At 38.4% G+C, this 20602-nt stretch overlaps 1 protein-coding gene across 1 annotated transcript in view; it reads right to left on the bottom strand.

Moving 5' to 3' along the window:
* The window catches only part of LOC134655107 (transient receptor potential cation channel trpm), a 301664-nt gene that overhangs the window by 44406 nt on the left and 236656 nt on the right, over positions 1-20602 (bottom strand). Inside the window, exon 10 of the mRNA XM_063510569.1 lies at positions 3935-4124. Within this exon, the coding sequence (XP_063366639.1) occupies positions 3935-4124 (190 nt within the window). The remainder of the gene's footprint in view (positions 1-3934; positions 4125-20602) is intronic.

The following is a 20602-nucleotide window of genomic DNA, read 5'->3' on the forward strand; positions in this document are numbered from 1 at the left end:
AGTACAGTCACGTCTACACATCTTGTATCATCTAAAAAATTACACCCGTATTATGACGGTACGCTATCTCAAAATGTTCCTCTCTACCTATAAATTTCCTTGAAACAGCCAACTCACGCCAATTCACTCCCTCTGTCTCTTTCAATAAGGTCTTCCAGTACTTTATGATATAAAATAAGGAATTTACAGCATTTTCAATCTTATCTCTTTGTTAACAAGGTTCCATTTGTTATATAGTAGCGTCAAAACAAGTGACTCCTCCAAATTCGCTTGCTAAGACACCTGATGCCAAAGTTTTATCATTTCATCTGGAACCTTTGTAGGCTGACGAAGCATGCAAAGTGAGTTAGGGTTCCATTGTGTGAAATCTATGTAAACCTGTTTAACTTTGCTCGGTTTTAATTAACGTTGCGTTAGAAACTTGAATGTTATTAAAATTATACATGAGATATTGTTGATAATATCTGGGTGACGGAGCTTCGTCCGGAAAACATATAAAAACTCGAAAATGCGCGTTTTCCCAGAGATAAGACCTAGCTAGATCGATTTTTCGCCCCCGAAAACCCCCGTATAGCAAATTTCATCGAAATCGTTAGAGCCGTTTCCGAGATCCCCGAAATATATATAAATAAATAAATAAACAAGAATTGCTCGTTTAAAGGTATTAGATTAACAAGTTTAAACTGTTTAGACGACAACGGTTTAACTTACTTGAATTTTTAGTCGCTATTGGCGACAGTTCAAAATATGTCTCACGAAAGTTTAATATCGATTAACGAGTTTGTATATATTTCAATAAGTAATTATGTAATATATTAAATGATATTACAAATAATGCATTAGAGACAGCGGGGCCGTGGGGAGTGGAAGCTCGCCGACTTTTTGGGGAAATAGGCCGGCGTTTGCGGGAGAGATGTGGTGATCCTCGCTCTGGGTCGTACTTGGTTCAACAGGTCTCCATAGCAGTTCAGCGGGGGAATGCTGCAGGCATTATGGGGACCTTTGAGCCAGGTACGATGCAGGGTGGGTTATTTTAGGCTTAGTGTAGGTTAAGTTTTATTGGAATTATTTATAGATTTTTTGTATTTTTACTTATATTTCACTACATTAAGATCGCAAATAAAATTATTTAATAATGCATTTATATCTAGGAAATACAGAAGTTTGTTCATATTATGGATACGTTTGTGTTTGATGTATTTTCATGTCATCTTTGATTTCAACATAATTTAAACAACGCCTCATAGAAATAGAAAAATATAAACTTCATTATTTCTGAAAGTATACTTCTGAGAGATTTGTGCCCTTATATAAAACTAGCGACCCGCCCCAGCTTCGCACGGGTTAACAAATTATATACAAACCGTCCTCAAGAATCACTCTATCGATAGGTGAACACCGCATGATAATCCGTTCAGAAGTTTTTGAGTTTATCACTAACATAGAAACACACAAACAGAGACGCGGCGGGGGACTTTGTTTTATAAGGTCTAGTGATTTTGGGAAAACCTTGTAGTTTGGCAAAGCGTGGAATAGGGTTAAGCTCTGCAAAAAGCATAAACCCCAAAGATAATATGTTATTTTACGGCGGAACTCTGAAAGCAAAGTTCGCAGCTGGCGACATACATGGCGGGGCGAACAACCGGAGTTCATGTAACGCGGCCGTGAAGGTCGTGTGCAACCGGTGTTCGAGAGTAAAGGATTTAATGTTTTATTCCAAAAAGTTAAATTCAAATTCAAATTCAAATAATTTATTTCAGAATAAAATTCCATAAAACATACACAACAAAAAGCTTACATATTTTCATATAGAAAGAAAAGTGGAAAAATTCGCCGCCTCATGCGAAGACTAGAACTTGCGACCGGTGTCCGATCGCTACGAAGCAAAAAAGGAACTTTTTGGGTAGTATATTCCATCGTCGCGTCAAAAATGCACTAAGGTATCGATTATAAAATTATACATAATGTGTGATTTTATTTTATTCTCTTTATTTATTTGTCTTCTCTAAGTTAGGTTATTTTATAATATGGATATAAAAATAAAATACAAAAACATTTACAAGAATAATACAAAATACATATAAACACATTATAAAAAAACCTAACCTAGGGTGCCGCCAGCAGCGGGGCAAGGCCCAAGCTGCCGGTGGTCAGGGCTGCAGAGAGAGGAACCGGCGGACTATCCGCGCCGTGTCCAAGATCACCGCCTTCTGCATCTGGCCCTTATTTTATTTATTTTTATTTTTATTGTATTTTAAAATTTATTTGTATTATTGTGATGTGTGATTATTATTGTTTTTGTAATTTTATTTAAATTTATCATGTATGGATCATAGTTATCTGAAATAAATGTATTTTGATTTTTTTTTTGAAACAACAATATGTTAAATGAACAAGGTTCTTTCCGAATAAATGTAGATAATCAAGTCTTTCAGTTCCGTAGGTATTGGTTTTATAAAAAAAATATCCCTAATTGAAATAATAATAACCTAATTTCACCTGCCCTTACTATGTGCTAACAAGTATGTTTGTTTGTTCAAAGGCCCCGGCGCCTCAGGTGTTTGCGCCACGGTTATTCCAATTTAGTGTCCATTCCCTGGCGTCGGATAAATTTTCATTAGCCACAGCAATTTTAGGACACATTTTGGTGGAATAATTTACAAGCAATATTCCAGTTCGTTACAGGTCTCAATTTAAAGGTGAATGAAATGAATATGAATGAAATTACACACGAATAGATACAAACAAAGATGGTCTTATAAATTCAAAATGACGCTGACTTTAAAGTTTTATTTATGTGTCCTAAATCTCTCTTAATATTTATTATATTAGCTATACAAATCTCTTCTAAAGTTACATATATACTCCAGTGCGTACACTAGAGTATAGGTACTTATGTAATTTTATACAATTAAGAGGAAATTCCTTCCATCCATTTCCCTACCATCTATTCCCAAATCATGAACATTGTAATCCTCGTTGAGATCCTTACCTGGGGGCCATTCCTGTCCGTACACGAATATCTGACGACCAATCTGGCCTAGTGGGTAGTGACCCTGTCTGTGAAGCCGCGGTCCTGGGTTCGAATCCCAGTAAGGGCATTTATTTGTGTGATGAGCACAGATACTTGTTCCTGAGTCATGGTTGTTTTCTATGTATTTAAGTATTTATATATTATATCTATCGTTGTCTGAGTACCCACAACACAAGCCTTCTTAAGCTTACTGTGGGGCTTAGTCAATTTGTGTAAAAATGTCCTATAATATTTATTTATTTATTTATATTTCCGACCGCGCGATGTCCACCCTGTTCCAGTCAGAGCCAGAGACAGCTGTTCGCTGGGTGACAAGTGCTGTGCCCGGAACAGTGATGTTGAGATCACTTAGTCCATCTCCATTTCACCAGCATCTGTTCCTAAATCACTAACATTGTCATCCTCGTTGAGATCCTTACCTGGAGGCCATTCCTGTCCGTACACGAATATTTGACGACCTATCTGGCCTAGTGGGTAGTGACCCTGTCTGTGAAGCCGCGGTCCTGGGTTCGAATCCGTACACGAAGATTTCTGACCGCGCGATGTCCACCCTGTTTCATGTCAGAGCCAGAGACAGCTGCTCGCTGGGTGATAGATGCTGTGCCCGGAACAGTGATGTTGAGATCACTTAGTCCATCTCCATTTCACCACCATCTGTTCCTAAATCATGAACATCGTTATCCCCGTTGAGATCCTTACCTGGCGGCCATTCCTGCCCGTACACGAAGATCTCCGACCGCGCGATGTCCACCCTGTTTCATGTCAGAGCCAGAGACAGCTGCTCGCTGGGTGATAGATGCTGTGCCCGGAACAGTGATGTTGAGATCACTTAGTCCATCTCCATTTCACCACCATCTGTTCCTATATCATGAACATCGTTATCCCCGTTGAGATCCTTACCTGGCGGCCATTCCTGCCCGTACACGAAGATCTCCGACCGCGCGATGTCCACCCTGTTCCATGTCAGAGCCAGAGACAGCTGCTCGCTGGGAGACAGATGCTGTGCCCGGAACAGTGCTGTCAGGATGACCTGGTCCAGCTCCTGTACTTCCCCGCCTTCTGCTCGTTCTTGGATCCTGAACACCGTGATCTGCGGAGAAAGAAAGAGAATCTTATTGACGCATAACATTTTAATGTAGATCTGGTCTCCTGCGATACAGGCCTAGCCTTGTGCGGGGACTCCTGGAAACTCCGTAGTCAATCTAGTTATGCACCAACTTTTTGAAACAACTGCTGTATACCTTTTCTGTGTTCTAGTTGTGCCATAAAACATTTTTTGTCTTATCTTATTTTATATTAGTTTCCATCCCTAATGATATTATATTATAGGTAGCATGGGGTAGAGGAAGACTCATACGGAGATGGTGGGACGACCTTGATATATTCTGCAAGGAGTGGAGGGATGTGCATTGGATAGAACCAAATGGCGGGAAAGAGCAGAGGCCTCAGTTCAGCGGTGGGACACTTTAATAGGCTAGTAAATAAAGATTATCATCATCATATCAGCCAGAGGACGTCCACTGTTGGACATAGGCCTCCCCCAAAGGGTGCCACCTAGAGATGGGCGCCGACCCCTAAAATCGCGGCGGCGGCGCGCCGGCAAATAGAGGCCGGCGGCGGCGTGGCCATGGATTTTGATGACCTTGGATACCTATGGCTCCTTAAAATTTTTTTTAATGATATACGAGGCAAACGAGCAGACGTAACACCTAACGGTAATCGATTACCGTCGCGAGTAAGTGCGTTGCCGGCCTTTAATATGAGAATACGCTCTTTTCTTGAAGGTTTGAAGGTCGTATCAGTCCGGAAATACCGCAGGCTTACTCCGCAATCCACATTTCACAGTTTAGCTGTGCGAGGAAGGGAGTTTCTGGAGAAACGCACAAGAACTGTCAACCATCTAAGTGGTGAAGATAGAAGTCTTGTCTTGGCAGGGAAACAAATTCCTCGGAGCACTCCCCGTTGTACAAGTAGGTACATGCCATGGAACTACATCTGTACGCAGCGCCAAGGAGTCAAGCCCATCTGAATTATTACGATGGCAACTGCCAATTCGTCACTCTTCGTTGGATGCAACCCAGAGGGAGAAGCTGGTACTGGGGTGCCCCTGCCCACTGATGGGAACAGTATTCCATGTGTGGGCAAACCCGTGCCTTATAAAGCTGTAGGAGGTGGGCCAGTGTGAAATACTATCTCGATCTGTTGAGCACACCTATGCATTTAGGAGACTAATTTGGCCTGACCCTTTAAAAGGCCGCAGAACTGAACTTCACTCGAGATGTAATCGAAGTAAAGAAGTGATTTACGCACTGAGCTTTAATTGGTTGAACCGGATATCCGCTATACAGCTCTCCCACTGCGATATATTAATTAGCTCGGCTTTTCCGTCATCCAGTGTCGAGTTGGACGCAAAGAGCTTAACCAGAATATCGGCTTGTCCGACCGATGAATCATTTCCCATGTGCAGAGACGGAAAAGATGGCGTGCAGTAATTCCCCTGGATAGCTTTGACCCGAACGCACGAGTTCCCGAAGAAAGGGGCTCTAACTTCTCGCAAATCCTACCAATGTGCAGCGACTATGCTTTGGCAACTACCTACTCTTTTGAAAGACCTGGAGGCAAAGTTAAACTCGTTTTTTAACGCGCTAGTCTAATTTACGAATAGAAATATTAATAATGCGCTATTTTTCGAATTGTATCCACATATCTATCGTAACTTAGATATTATATTGAAGTCTAAAATGCGCTCCGATAGCGACCCGTAACTCCCGCTAGTTGGCGCTGGAGAGCACGGCGTCACGCCGGGCTTTGGTCAGGCGGCGGCGGCGGCGGCGCGCTGCAGTCTGACGGCGCGGCGCCGCCGGCGCGGCGCCCATAGCTAGTGCCACCGAAACCGCCGCGAAAAAAGATATTATTCGTATACCTAATTCACGCTTGATTTTGTATAATTTATTTTTATTGCTTGTAAAATGATAATTGACATATAAAAGTTGGCCTATTTGCTGAATGTTTGAGTTTGCGTATATTGACGCACCTGTTGCTATCTCTATTGTAAGCGCATAATTATATTGCTGTCCCGTTCATGATGCCGGTTGTCAATGTCACTGTGCAAGTGTGACAGCAATATAATTATGCACGTGCAATAGAGATAGCATCCAGCGGGTCGATGTATACGAAAATCTATCTGTAAAGCGTCTCTTCTTTACCAGCCCACTTATTCACATTGATCACCTGGGGCCCGTTTATCAAAAGCTTGTAACTTGTAATACAAGCTGGTGTCACTTTTTGACAGCTTTTGTTAGAAAGGGACTTCCAGTTGTATTACAAGTTACAAGCTTTTGAGAAACGGGCCCCTGTTCGTACATATTTACTTACAGATCTCGTTTGTCTACTGCTAGTGCTACAGTCAGCAGCAGAAGTTGCTAAGCGGGCGAGGTATTCAAAATGACCTTGACGCTACTTTATTGTTAAGAGTATTCGCTAAGTGCACGACTGGTGCTGCCCTCATTTTGGCAGACTTTCTATGTTAAATCTTATGGAGTAAAATTAGTTCAAGCGGCTGCCGCTAGTACTAATGTCAGACATTCCATAAGATTACCTGTGTTTGTGATGATCAGCGCCACTTCCCCCTCCACCGACTGCGCACCTTACCAATATGAGCGTGTAATTTAGAGCACCTCATCCGCTTAGCAACTTCTGCTGCTGACTGTGCATGAAACGTGAATTTATTTTATCGATTAAACCAGCGACAATAAAGTAAAAGCCGAAGCCGATGCCAATGCTATTGTCATGCGTGGACATTTTGATTGATGGTGAAAGGTTTATTGAGCCTCTTTTGTTTTCCTAATGAAGATGGGTTTAATGGGATATTCAGGCATTATAAGCTCCATACTCGCTTTTTATGAATTAGCGGGGAAGTAAAAAAAAGAGGTGAGAATTTCAGATCAGTTTAGGCAGTCGCTAGTCAAGTGTCAACTCATGGTACGCCTAGGTAGCAAGGGAAATCACTACATACCTAGTATAAAATAAGTCGCTTCCCGTTGTCTGTCTGTACCTATGTATGCTTAGATCTTTAAAACTAATCAACGAATTTTGATGCGGTTTAGCGAGATAGAGTGATTCAAGAGGAAGGTTTATGTATAATTTGTAAACCTGTGCGAAGCCGGGGCGGGTCGCTAGTGCTTCTTAAAACAAATATTTCCTTTGTTTGAACGTAGCAAGGATCAACACGACTGACAGAACTAAAGGGGCTGACCTTTTATCTACGTTTAACCTTTTAACCGCCGTAGACTGATATATAAGACACAAAATCGGGCTCATTTCGCCGCGGTCTAATAATAATAATAAGACAAAAAATCGTGTAACTTCGTATACCTACGATACGATACGAGCATGCTCCTTAACCAATTACTTATTTTACAAAAACTTGAGCCTTGACTACCAACGTTACACAATAGGATACATTTTTGTAAAAACAACATCTATTTTACTTTCATTATTTCAACCATCAACCTTTCTTTTATACCATTTTTGAATTAGATACCCAGGGAACTACATAAGTACCTAGATAAAAATGAAATACAATCTCGTTTCCGTTTTCCGTATTCATTGACAAAAAGCCTTAACCAACCATAAGATGCCTGTGAGTTTCGTCATTATGTTATGAACCTTATAAAGATATTAATCAGTCACAAAAAAGTCTTATCCTTCTTAAACGGGTCTCTATTGTATCCCAAAAAGTTTTAAGTCATAATTTATTGTTTGTCCGCATTTTCGTTAGTCATCATTTGTTTGGTTTAGAATCGCGTAACTTTTCAGGATTGCCATAAAACAAACCTAACCTAACCTATCTATAGGATAACTTACGAAAAACCTGAAAAGTTAACGGTTTCAGTTTTATGACTAGTGATAATATGACAAACAATACATTATGACTTAAAAAATTATGTGAAACAAAGGGACCGCTTCTTAGTACTTAACTCACAATAGTGAGTTACGTCATTTTATCAGTAATTAACTAATTAGCGACCCGCCCCGGCTTTGCACAGGTTAATAACAAATTATACATAAACCTTCCTCTCGAATCTCTCTATCTATTAAAAAAAACGGCATCAGAATCCGTTGCGTAATTTTAAAGATCTAAGCATACATACAGACAGACAGAGAAGTGACTTTATTTTATACTATGTAGTGAAGCTGAGATTTGCTAGTTTAAATATGAACGACTCGCGTCTGTGTAAGATATGTTTATGGCTACAAATCATACATATTCCTTGGCTACATCAGTTTTATTTGCCGGCAGATTTATGTGGCTTGAGCTACGTATGGTTTACGGCTTTCTATTGTTGTTTAAAGTTTTTTTTAATATAACACAGATCCGAAAGTTATATTAATAGCCAGAAATAGATTTTTACAGAGAAATAGCGCATGCGAAGTCAAAAATTATAATTTATATCGAAAATTAAAAAAAAAATACTTTGAATGAATGAATGAAATCGTTTATTTCAGGCAACTAGTGGCCCATACATAAATACCTTAAAACTAGCATACATATTATAAAAATATAACTAAACACTAAAAAACACATTATGATTGCGATGCATTACGCAACCACGCAGTGTCAGGGAACCGGCCGCGGAACCGCCGAAACTTGACACCCTTCGGCCAAAACTCCTCCTTGGTGAAGGTCGCTAGATGTTCAGTCGGAACGGTGTAATGGTGTATTTTTACACAGAAAATTTTACTAATATTGTTCCATCCACTCATATTTTATAGCTTACAGCAACTTTTTTAATTAAAATTCAAATAACCCGGTATTAAAACGCGACGTAATGGAATGCCTTAAATAACTGACTCGGAAGTACTAGTGATGAAAAATTCCGTGGTTCACAAGATGGAGAACATTCTGTTTTCTTTTCCAACTTCAATAAAACATTGTAAACATAAATTCCCCTTTCTTTGCGATAATAATAGCTCTCGTAAATACACACGAGCACCCCCCGTTGCCTTTGCCTTGTTTGTTATCAAATCATAGTCTAATAAAACATGGTCTTCTCTTCCCAGAGTGACACAAGCCTACGTCACAATAACATTGCCACTTTATATAGCGCTATCGCATATTATCATATAGCGCTGTCGCATGATGACGTAGGCTTGTGTCAGTCACGTGATCAAGGTCAAGTCGGAAGAGAGTACCAGGCGGAGTATATTATTATACCATGTTATCAAATCAATTCACGTGCCAAGTTGCCTTTGGAGAAATAACAGAAGAAATCAATTTGAAAATGTGTCAAATACATAACATAAACATACGTACATACATAGGTAAGTGTCAAATACATCCCATATATGTATTTTCCTCGTCTTACTTTACTGGAATTGTGTGTTTATTATTAAAATAGGTCAAGATTTTATTTTACAAATATTATGAAAGCCAGTAAATCATGTTAAAAATGTCACAATCAAATCGGCAATGAATAATGTTTCATATTTCGATGACTTACCTACCTATTCCGTTTTTCACTCATAAAATGTTTCAATAGCTATATTGGTCACAAAACATAAGCTGCTATAAATAAAAGTAGAATTTTTGTTTGCCTGTCACAGATTATAAACTTCTAAAAAAATAAGTGACGTTTAACTTGAAAAGGTACCTTATGGCGACTGGCGCTTACGTCGCATAGAACCGCAATAGTGTTGGAGCGGCGTTAATAATGGCGTAAGCGCCAATCGCCATAAGGTACCTTTACCAGTGGGACGTCTGTATAATCTTGATAAAATGTTCAAAAAATTGACTCGCTCAAAGGAAAATTGAATGCACAATTTTGCTTCGCATGAGAGATCACTTTTCAACGTTGAGAATAGATTCCTCTAATATAAGTGTTAAACGACCACCCCACACGGCTGCTGCTCGTCAAAAAATTATAGTAAAAACTCGATGAAATGATATCGTTACAAAAATTACGTGTCAACAAACGTTAGTATTAGATATTAAGTATAGTTATTTGTGGAAACATAGATTCCTACCTAAAGTGTCATTCTATGGAACTTGCTAACTATGTAAACAAAAGTCACTAGTAAATTCATCATTCAGAGACAATTTCAATATGGTGATTTGTTTACATAGGTAGTTAGCTAGTTCCATAGAATGACACTTTATGATAATACTATTACTTATTCTGTGACTTTACACTTTATATTTAGACAGGTATGCAACAATAAGAAACTGAATAAGTGACTACTTTAAGAACACAAATCAAAAAAAAAAAAGCCCAGGCGGCAAGGTTGATTATTGGAGGAGCCGGGATATTTAAAACTCAAACGTGTTCTCTCAATGAGCATTTATTCTATACTAACAAAATATCGATGTGGACTGTATACATATTGATTTATAACTAGGTATGCACTCGCACCTATAGCATAATTACTTAACTACTTAAGACTAGTTTGGACATCCCGCCCACCAAGAACATAGTTCTTTATTTACACGGCAAAAGCTCTACAATAACTACATTAAATATGTTAAACATAACACAGTCGGCACGTAAACTAATATGTACAAGTATAAGTTATGTATAACATTACTTAGTTATTACACATAATTTGCTAACTGGACGCTTCAATATTCCTGATTTACATTTTACAGTAACAACTCTTGTTATATTGTCAGGCCCAGTATGTTTTTGAATAATCTTACCTAGAATCCATTTAGCAGGAGGTACATTGTCTTCTCTTAAAATAACAACATCATTAAGCTCAGGTTCGGTAGTAACATTAGAATTCCATTTATATCTTTGACTAAGGGTTACTAAGTATTCTTTATACCACCGTTTCCAAAAATCAGATACAATTTTTTGCGTTAAGCGCCATCGATCTAAACCAACTACATTACACTCAGGATTATATTCGTCAGCTATATTTATCAATGGTTCACCTACCAAAAAGTGACCAGGTGTCAAGGGTAGAGGGTCGTTTGGATCATCGCTCAATACTGATAAAGGCCGAGAATTCAAACATGATTCCACTTGCGCCAGGACCGTCGCTAATTCGAGTATTATTTCTGCATACACCTCGGCACCTAGAAGGATGTCTACCTTACCTGGCGTTGAGTACGCAGGATCCGCTAAAGGCAAGTCTTCAACTTCTTTCCACTTAGACACGTTAAGCTTGGTAGCTGGAAGCAAAGCAGTTAAAGAATGTAATACGTAAGCACAGACTTCGACTGAACTCGTTGGGTCATGGCGTGAAACCACGTGAAATGAAACCATGTGTTTGGTATTCAAACTACACCCCTCTAGCATTGACACCGAAGTACTTATAGGTCTACGTTTGAGACCAAGTAATTGAACAGTTGACTCAGTAATAAAGGAAATCATACTTCCTGGATCAATTAAAGCTCTAATAGTTTCTTTACAACCAGTGGAATTAAATACCTTAACTCTAGCCGTCGCGAGTAGCACTCGGTTAGGTTGAAGCGCCTCACCTCTCGAAAACGCTGTGGTAATGTTTGTGTCACCTCGTGATGTGCTCGGTTTCTCTGGTAGTGGTACACTCGGTGACGCCGATGACGCAGCAACCTCGCTCGTGGCTCTCGTCTCCTGGTTGGTATCTCTCTCGAAGTGAAGGAGAGTGTGATGTCTCCTTCCGCATTTACGGCAACTCGACGTCTGACGACACTTCATTACAGAGTGTGTGGGCATCAGGCAGTTAAAACACAGTTTATTGTTTTGCACAAAATCTTGACGTTCCTTGGGCGTCATAGAACCAAACTGCTTGCAGTGATAAACGTGGTGGGTCTCATGGCACATAGCACACTCGATGTCACTCGTCTTGACTTTATTCTCGATAGCAGTGTGAAATGTTCTAACCTTAGCTGCAGGCTTAGCTGGTGGTGCTGGGCGGGACGTGTTGGTGTCAATCATCTCCAATGACCTGAATCTGTACTCCAAAAACTCGCGCAACTGCTCCCAGGTAGGTAAGTCGTCGCCTAGCATATTCAAATGCTGCTCCCACTGTTTAACAGACTCAGCGTCCAATTTTGTAATCACCAAGTACACGATAATTGCGTCCCACGTACTTGTACTAATGCCCATATTCTGCAACGACTTCAAACATGTTGATGTAGTGTCCAATAAATGCCTCACAGCGTTAGCAGACTCGTTGTGTATTTTCTTGGTCGAAAATAAGCTCCTCATAACCGCATTACAGTTATATCTCTTGTTATCGTAACGTCGAACTAATTGTTTCCAAGCGTCATCATAATTTGCATCGGTAGTCGAAAAATTACTAAGTAAACTCAGCGCCTCTCCAGATAAATTGCTTTTCAAATAATGCATTTTTTGAACCGCCGTAATATTCTTATTTGTGTGGATTAACGAGGAAAACATATCATAAAACGTTTGCCATTCTTCATATTTACCACTAAAAGTCGGCAAAATAATGCGTGGTAATTTTACGTCACGATTCCCATTTTCACTGGTAACGGCCATGTCACGAATTTGCGGTAATGATTGTGCACTTGGTTGCAAAAACGTTTTCAAAGCTTCACGTAAAATCGTTTTGTATTGTACATGCAACTCCTCAAACTCCTCATACTTCTCTTGCGTAAAATATTCCTCCGTTCTGTCTCCTGACGCTTTGGAAATAATCGCCTTATGTCCGATTTGAAACTCCTTAAATTGTAACTCAAGTACTTCAAGTCTAGTTTCTAAATACGGCTGCTTAATTCTCTCTTTAGGCGATTTCTTATAGTTCTTCTCAGATTTCTTCAAATTGTTGATTAACTCCTCTTGATATTCAATAAGCTCTTTTAATGTAGACATGATGACTCGACAACTCACAAAATGTTCGTAGATATAAGTAGGTAGATAACCTAGCACTCAGATGAAAATGTCTCAAAAACTCGGTTTATATTGCTCAGTTCGATATTATAACTCACTCATAATGTTAAGCGTAATAAACTTTAGCGAAAAAGTCTCAAAAATCACTTATAGACACCAAAGTTTGTAAATGTTCACACTCGATGTTATTACGCGTAATTATAATTGCACTTAAAACTTGCAGTAAACACTCGTCCGGCTCATCCTTATCTCATAGCGGCCGCCGCCCGGCCACAGGTGTGACCCAAGTATCCGGCTCGATTTGGACCATATGTCCAGGCGGCAAGGTTGATTATTGGAGGAGCCGGGATATTTAAAACTCAAACGTGTTCTCTCAATGAGCATTTATTCTATACTAACAAAATATCGATGTGGACTGTATACATATTGATTTATAACTAGGTATGCACTCGCACCTATAGCATAATTACTTAACTACTTAAGACTAGTTTGGACAATACCCTCTACTTCATTATTTAGTTCCTGTCTATTAAATATATTTTCCTTTACCAGTTTTTCCTTTAAACTAGCTTCATTATTGGTAACAGATATTTTCTCATAAAAATCTTTTTGCTGCCCAGTCAGCATGGGTAATAAAAAGACATCTAACTGTCAATGGACATTGGCAGATCTTAATGATCAGGATAACTTTTTTTAAAGGAGATTGAATTTTATTACATTGTCATAAAGATGATATTCCATTAGAAATGTCTAAGGCAGTGATAAGTTTTCTCCGATAAACTTTTAATGAACTTTTACGTAAAAAGCTGAAGAAGATGTTATTAAACTTCTTGCAATTAGCATTTAATCATTGAGGTTGATGTCAATTCATTACTTATATAAGTTTTGAAACAGATATCGGTTTTCTGCCTACGCCTATACTCAGCACGGCTACCATAAGTTTTGACATTTGCATTTACGCTAGCAACTGTGTGAGCTCGATCGCATTCCCTCTCGATCGCACCAATACATCAGTGCAAGCGAGATGAATATTGTAAATTAGATCATACTTATAGATAAGATAAGATAACATAAGATAAGATAAAGTTTATTAAGCTCAAAAGGTTACATCTTATACATAATTTCTTAAGTAATGTTACCTACATAGGATTCTCTGTCCAAGATCTTTCGCTGATACTTAAATTAGGTATAAACCTGTGCTATGTACCAGCTACCTTCCATTAGTCTCTATGTACTTATCTATACATGTATTATATACAGGCGAGTATTATTATTATAAAAGTTATAGATAGAGAATTGTGCACATTTTGCATAATTTTAATTTTTAACAAGCAGAAACGACAGCGTCTTTATCCAGAGGCCGTGAGTTCAAGTCTCAACCAAGACAAGACAGCAATTTTTCCACTTTTAAATATTGAAAAATATTTCAAAAGCTCCAAAAAAGTCAACATTCTAAATTAAAACGCGCAGCTAGTCATATAATCGAATAGCAGATACCCTCGAGCCATTAAAGAGGTTAGCGAGCGCAGCCATCAGTTCCCACTCATTATATTCATGACTGCATGCCGGGCGGGAATGCCTTTGCCGTAATTACACAGGTTAGCGGCGATTTAAAAGGTTAGAATGAAAAAAATGCCTTTTTAAGGAAATATATGGACCTATATTCGCTCCGTGCAAAGCGGGTGGTAGGGGAAGCCGAAACGATCGCAGCGCTTGATGTGGCCAATAATGACAAGATTGGTAACAGTGTTTCTGTCAGTTCCCATACTTCTCAGTTATTTTGGCTTTATAATCATACTTACGATAAAAATGGGTCACGATAGATATTATGTGGTAAACTGCAATAATACTGGACGAAACAGCTAAAACTATATATTTTCAACGCCGAGCTAGATATTAGCCTTTTATACCATATAGTACTATTCCAGGCTTAACAACGTAATGGCTAAACATTTTATCTAGTCTATGTCAACACAGAGTTTTTTCTTGTATGTTAATAAAATAGTATGGCTAATACCAACATTAAGTGATTGTAATATTAGTAAAGTTATTGAAAGCCCATCAAAAGCACACTTTTGGCATGTAGGGTTATCTGTCGTCTGTCACAAGTGTCACAACAGACATTGTGCCTGTAAGCGGGAGAACATAAATTTTTAACATAAAATGTGTTGATTAAAACTTGTGAAAAAGGTCAAAGTTTTTATAATTGCAAGCATCGTACGTATCCCCAGGAAGAGGATCACTAAGTGAGTCATCAAAACATAGTGAAACATGTGTTTTTTCATTGAAACAACAACGAAGGAAATTGACCGAATAATATATAAAATACACAGATAATTATTACTGTTTTCACTAAAGCAAAAACCAAGTGTATTTAACATTAAATACGAATAGATTCCGCACATTGTTAAGTACATTATAGTAAATATTTTTAAGGAATAACCTTTATTTTGTTGAGCTCGCTATTTGACAGCGCCGACCACGTTGCGAACGCTAGGCGGCGCTGCCATCGTGCACGGTCCCAATAATTGTTAATATCCAAGAGCTTAAGGATACACAAATACTTTCGGCGATCGTTCACTCTCGTATCACTTCGGTCAAGTTAATATACGCAGGGAAGATGACGCCATGAAGAGGCTTGTTGTTCAGGGCAGAGTGGGTGGAACAAGACACAGATTGCGGCCCTCAATGCGATGGACTGACCAAGTTAAAGGTCTCACCGGGTCACCTTTACATCTCTGCGTGCAGAATGCAGGAAATATAGAAGCATGGCGGGAAACAACGACCCCAATGACCACGACTGCTCTGACAAGAGTATCCGACTGAGAAGAAGAAGAAGAATTGTTAATAAGAGAAAAATCATTAAACGGTTTGGACATTTTCGATACACGATAGAGTAGGTTCTATTCTAATTAAACAATTTGTTATTGTTCTGAATCGGTTTTGATACGATCTTGACGATTGTCTTGTTGATTGAAATCTCACGCACGACTTTCACTTTATTTCGCATACACCAATCTACGTCAGCGATCTTCAAGGTCGTATCAAAATAAAATCAAAACCGTAACACGTTCTTAAATCTGAATCGGGCTCCGGGTCTATCGATATATCCATAGACATATAGCTGTCCCAGATATTTCCTGGCAGCTAGCATTTCGATTCATTTTATTTAAGCGCGCCCGCAAATCCACCTTACCTTATTTTTACGGCTGGTGAACGCCAATTTAAATGGACGCGGTAAAAATATTTGAATTAAAAAAGAGATTGGCTTTCGAAGCAACAGGCGGATGATTTTATAAGTGCCCAATTAGAGAAATACAATTCAATTTATGTTAAATTCTCTACAGGAGCAAGCAGCGTTATTCCTATAGAAAAGTTTAAGATTGTAAAGCAAAAGTTGTATCCACAGTGGACAAAAGTTAACTGCTTGTGTGCCTATATCTATAATTAATAAATGCGATTATGTTATTGGAACATGTTATTAGAAAATTATTTATTACCCTTTCATGCAGGTATTCAATCAGAAAATAAGATCTTATAGCTTATAGTCCTTAATAGCTTTAGGTATGTACCTACATAAAAGAGACGATAAGCCTTAATTTACCCTTAAGAGCCCATCAACGTGCACACTAGCGCCACTGCTAAATAATCGTGATTATTTAAATTTAACGAAATATATTTGTTTAAAAAAGGGGGCCGCTAGATTCTGTATCTTGTATTAAAATACCTTTTGAATACATCAAACTAGTTTCTATGTTGCTGGATTCGTCAATCTATGCGTCCAAAGTTAAAACGGCCGTTTTTGTTTTGAGTTCATAGATTGACGAATCCAACAACATAGAAACTAGTTTGATGTATTCAAAAGGTACTTTAATGAAAGATACAGTACGTAGCGGCCCCCTTTTTTTAAATAGCTTTCGTTAAATTTAAATAATCACGTTTATTTAGCAGTGGCGCTAGTGTGCACGTTGATGGGCTCTTATAACTGTAGCCTGATGGCTACACATTTCAAGTTAGTGTTGTGAATACTTGTGAATAACGCTCATTTCCAGGCTTAACGCCTCAAAGGCGGCAAAGACGATTTCTTACATCCATACGCGTAAAATAATTAAATACAATTCTCAAATTCGTTGAGTCTTCAAGACTTACGAGTCTTGAGGGCTCGAGTCTTCAAGCATAAAAATAAGCGTTATTCACAACACTGTTCCAAGTGGATTCCCCGTTTTCAAAGTCTGCCAAAATATATAAAATGTACCAAAATGATTTACTGTACACTCAAATAACGGTTCCAATAAGGATTAACATTACCTACTCCGATATTATCATCCCAAAAATATAAAATGTGCAAAAAAGATTTACTTTGAAACGAAAAATTCAACTTCGTTCTACAGCGCAATATGCTCGAAATATTCGCTTTAATCTGATATTTCATAAATCTCAAAGGAATCTAAAAGATATTTCACAGTACAATATATCTAGGAGTACGAGTACCTACACGATAATCCATTGTCCAATAAAATACATGTAAAGTCTGCATTGGTCAAAGGACTCGTCAAAGTAAGTAGAAGGACGAATTTCCGGTACCTTTTACTTCAACTTTAGTTTCTTTTTATGTCTACTTTTAAAGAACCTTTTAGTGGATTTGAAGGGTAAATAAATGAACGAAAAGTGGACCAAATGTTTAATTAAATGTAGGAAATAGTTTCCTATAATAGATTAACTTTTTTCTCATGTTGGGTTCAATAAACAACGACCACTGTTATTATCGTAGTAATAACCATGACATGACCAACTACATGACCATATTTATATTTTGAACAAATCTAAAGTGTATATTTATTGTTAAAATATTTACAATTAATATACAAAGGTAGGTGTTACTTATAGAAAAGCCAGAACAGTATAGGTATACCGGGAAATCAATCGCTACTATCCCTGCTAATATTATAAATACGAAAGTAATTCTGTATGTTACCTCAAATTAGATGATGGAAATAGTTGAGGCTAGGTAGTAGGTAAGGACATAGGATAGTTTGTATCAATCAATCAATCATCATCATCATCATAATCATCCCACACAGACGACGCGACGTCGCTGGCAGAAGTTAAGTGGTTATAAATGAACACACATTTAAATGGTAAGCATATACGAACAAGTCCAGATATCAAGCGACCACGATACACTCGTACCATTTCAAAAATAGAAATCCTGCTTGCCCTACATATTCACGGGGCTAAACGTAGGTAAATAGGTAATACGATCTCACGCTAGATTTACTAGATACGATCCAAATGAGATTCTGGCCGGTTTACTACGATCTTTGCGATTCGATTTAGACCCTAAACTGAATTGTGATCGTTTGGGGAAAATATAAAAAGTTCTAAATTGAAAGTAGGTAGCACCGCGGTGGTAAATTTATTTTAAAAACCGGACCCCTGAAGAAAGTAATTGGTGAACCCTGCATTAGACCTTTGTGCCTAAAGGACTTTTCTAGCCTTTTGCCTACGCTACTGTTCTAGCTGGATAATGAAGAAATGTTCACAAAATTACATCACATTTTGTTAGAGTGAGTAAATAATGGTACCAGAAATTGATTGGCAAATTGTGCAAATATCAATTTTATCGGATACAGATGGAATTGAATCTTACACACGATTGATATTTATCTTAAATAACAGCAATGTTAGCATGTCGAAAAAAATTTCGATTACCTACTCTGCTCCGTTAGCACGGATATTATATTTTCACCTCAGCAGCTCGAACAAGGGTACTTTGCTACTTAAAAACAGTGAGCAAAATCGCATTTTGCTCACTGAGTGAGACAAAATGAGCAAAATGCGATTTTGCTCACTGTTTTTAAGTAGCAAAGTACCCTTGTTCGAGCTGCTGAGGTGAAAACTTAATTGTTGGTATATCTTAAGATAACATGAGTGAATAGGTAAGTGATGAAGAAGGAATACATTTTTCGGGTTCTCTAATATGTTCTCACTGCTGAGGTGAAAAGTTTTGTGAACTACACGAGATCAAAGTTATTTACATCTCATGCGCTTTTGAGTCCCTTACTACGCTCAAGATTCTAAATTAGTATAGAATCTTTCGCTTGCACGGGACTCAAAATAAGCACTCGAAGAAATATCAAACTTTGATCTCTTGTTGTACAAATAACTATTTTAAAATTTTCTTATATAATTACTTTTTTTTTAATAAGATTTCATTAAGGAAGTCGATAAAAATTGTATATCTGTCTATGTGAATTGAATCTTTAAGTATTCAACCTGTTTTATATATCATTAGATACTATTAGGTTGGGTAGCACATAGGTACAATCTTCAATTTATAATCCAATTAAAGTAAGGAATAACTTAACAAGCTTTTTTCTTATTCATTTAATAGTTATGATACCTAAGTTAAAGACTAACTAAGTTTTTACGACATATCTTATCCCCAGTTCTAAAACGAAGCGCTTCTTTTACGACCCCTAAGGAAGTTACGATCAAAGACCTAAAGCACCGTTAATAATATACAACCTTAATGGCTACACGAACTTAAACATTTGTAAAACAACCAATAAGGATGACTCACGTTAAACCAGGCCGACCGGGCCGTGTCCGGGCCGGAGCTTCCGGCGCTTACTTTTCTATGACAGATGACAAGTGATCACGTGATGCTTTCCATAGAAAACGAAGCTCCGGAAGCTCCGGCCCGGTCTAACGTGAGTCATCCTTTAATTGTCGCCAGAGCTTGTCATTATCATTAGTCAATCCAGTGTAAAGTTTAATTATATTTTGAAATAAGTAAATAAGAAATTCAACAGTTAGCACGTCCATTCTGGTGACGTCGAAGGTGGTTAATAACGTCAATATCAGGCGTTCTCTGTCAGATGGTGCAATCGAACGAACTATTAGATACAAGTTATAAGGTCTTGAGGACACTAAAGTCTTTATTTACCTCGAGCCTCAAGAAGAGCCTTTAAGGCCGCCCACATGGCTTGAGACGGCGTTCTTCGGACTTTCGCTTGACCAAACGGCCTTGATTTGCCGCTTGCCGCACCGCCGGATGCATGCGTGAGGCCCAAGACTCACAATAATAATCTGGTATCGATAAAAATAGTTCAACTTCTTCCAGTGCCATCTCCTACCGGAGGTCGGCTATCATAAGGGCTATACGGACTTTATTAGATACAGCTACGCGGATTATGAGCGTGTGCTCTATTTAAACCATGATCGAATCTTTTTTAAGCCATGAGATACGTTCGTCCTTTCGGATGATCTTTTCCCTTGGATTTTTCTTTGGATAATTAGTTGAAGGAGGTCAGACTTCTAGTTTCGCATGATATGACCAGTACTTAACTGTAGTTTGCGTTTTTTACTAACTGCAGCACTCTTTAATTACTAACTGCGGCACTCTTTCGTTAGTCATTCTATCAGTCCATGATATTTTCAGGATTCCTCTGTACTCGTAAATCCACATTTCAAAGGCCTCCAAGCGTTTACAGATCTTGTTGGTCAGTGTCCACCGCGCTAAACATTTTTAGGTAAAGAAGTTAATCATTCATCATCATCATCATATCAACCTTTTATCGCCCACTGCTGAGCATAGGCCTCTCTTCTAGTACGCCACTTATCCCGGTCCTGAGCCAATCTCATCAAGAAGTGACCCGCAATCTTCCGAATATCGATCGTCCACCAAACGAAAGAAGAAGAAGAAACAAGCGAAGGGAAGTAAAGA

The sequence above is a fragment of the Cydia amplana genome, chromosome 16 (genome assembly GCF_948474715.1).
Source record: "Cydia amplana chromosome 16, ilCydAmpl1.1, whole genome shotgun sequence".
NCBI classification, from domain to species: domain Eukaryota; kingdom Metazoa; phylum Arthropoda; class Insecta; order Lepidoptera; family Tortricidae; genus Cydia; species Cydia amplana.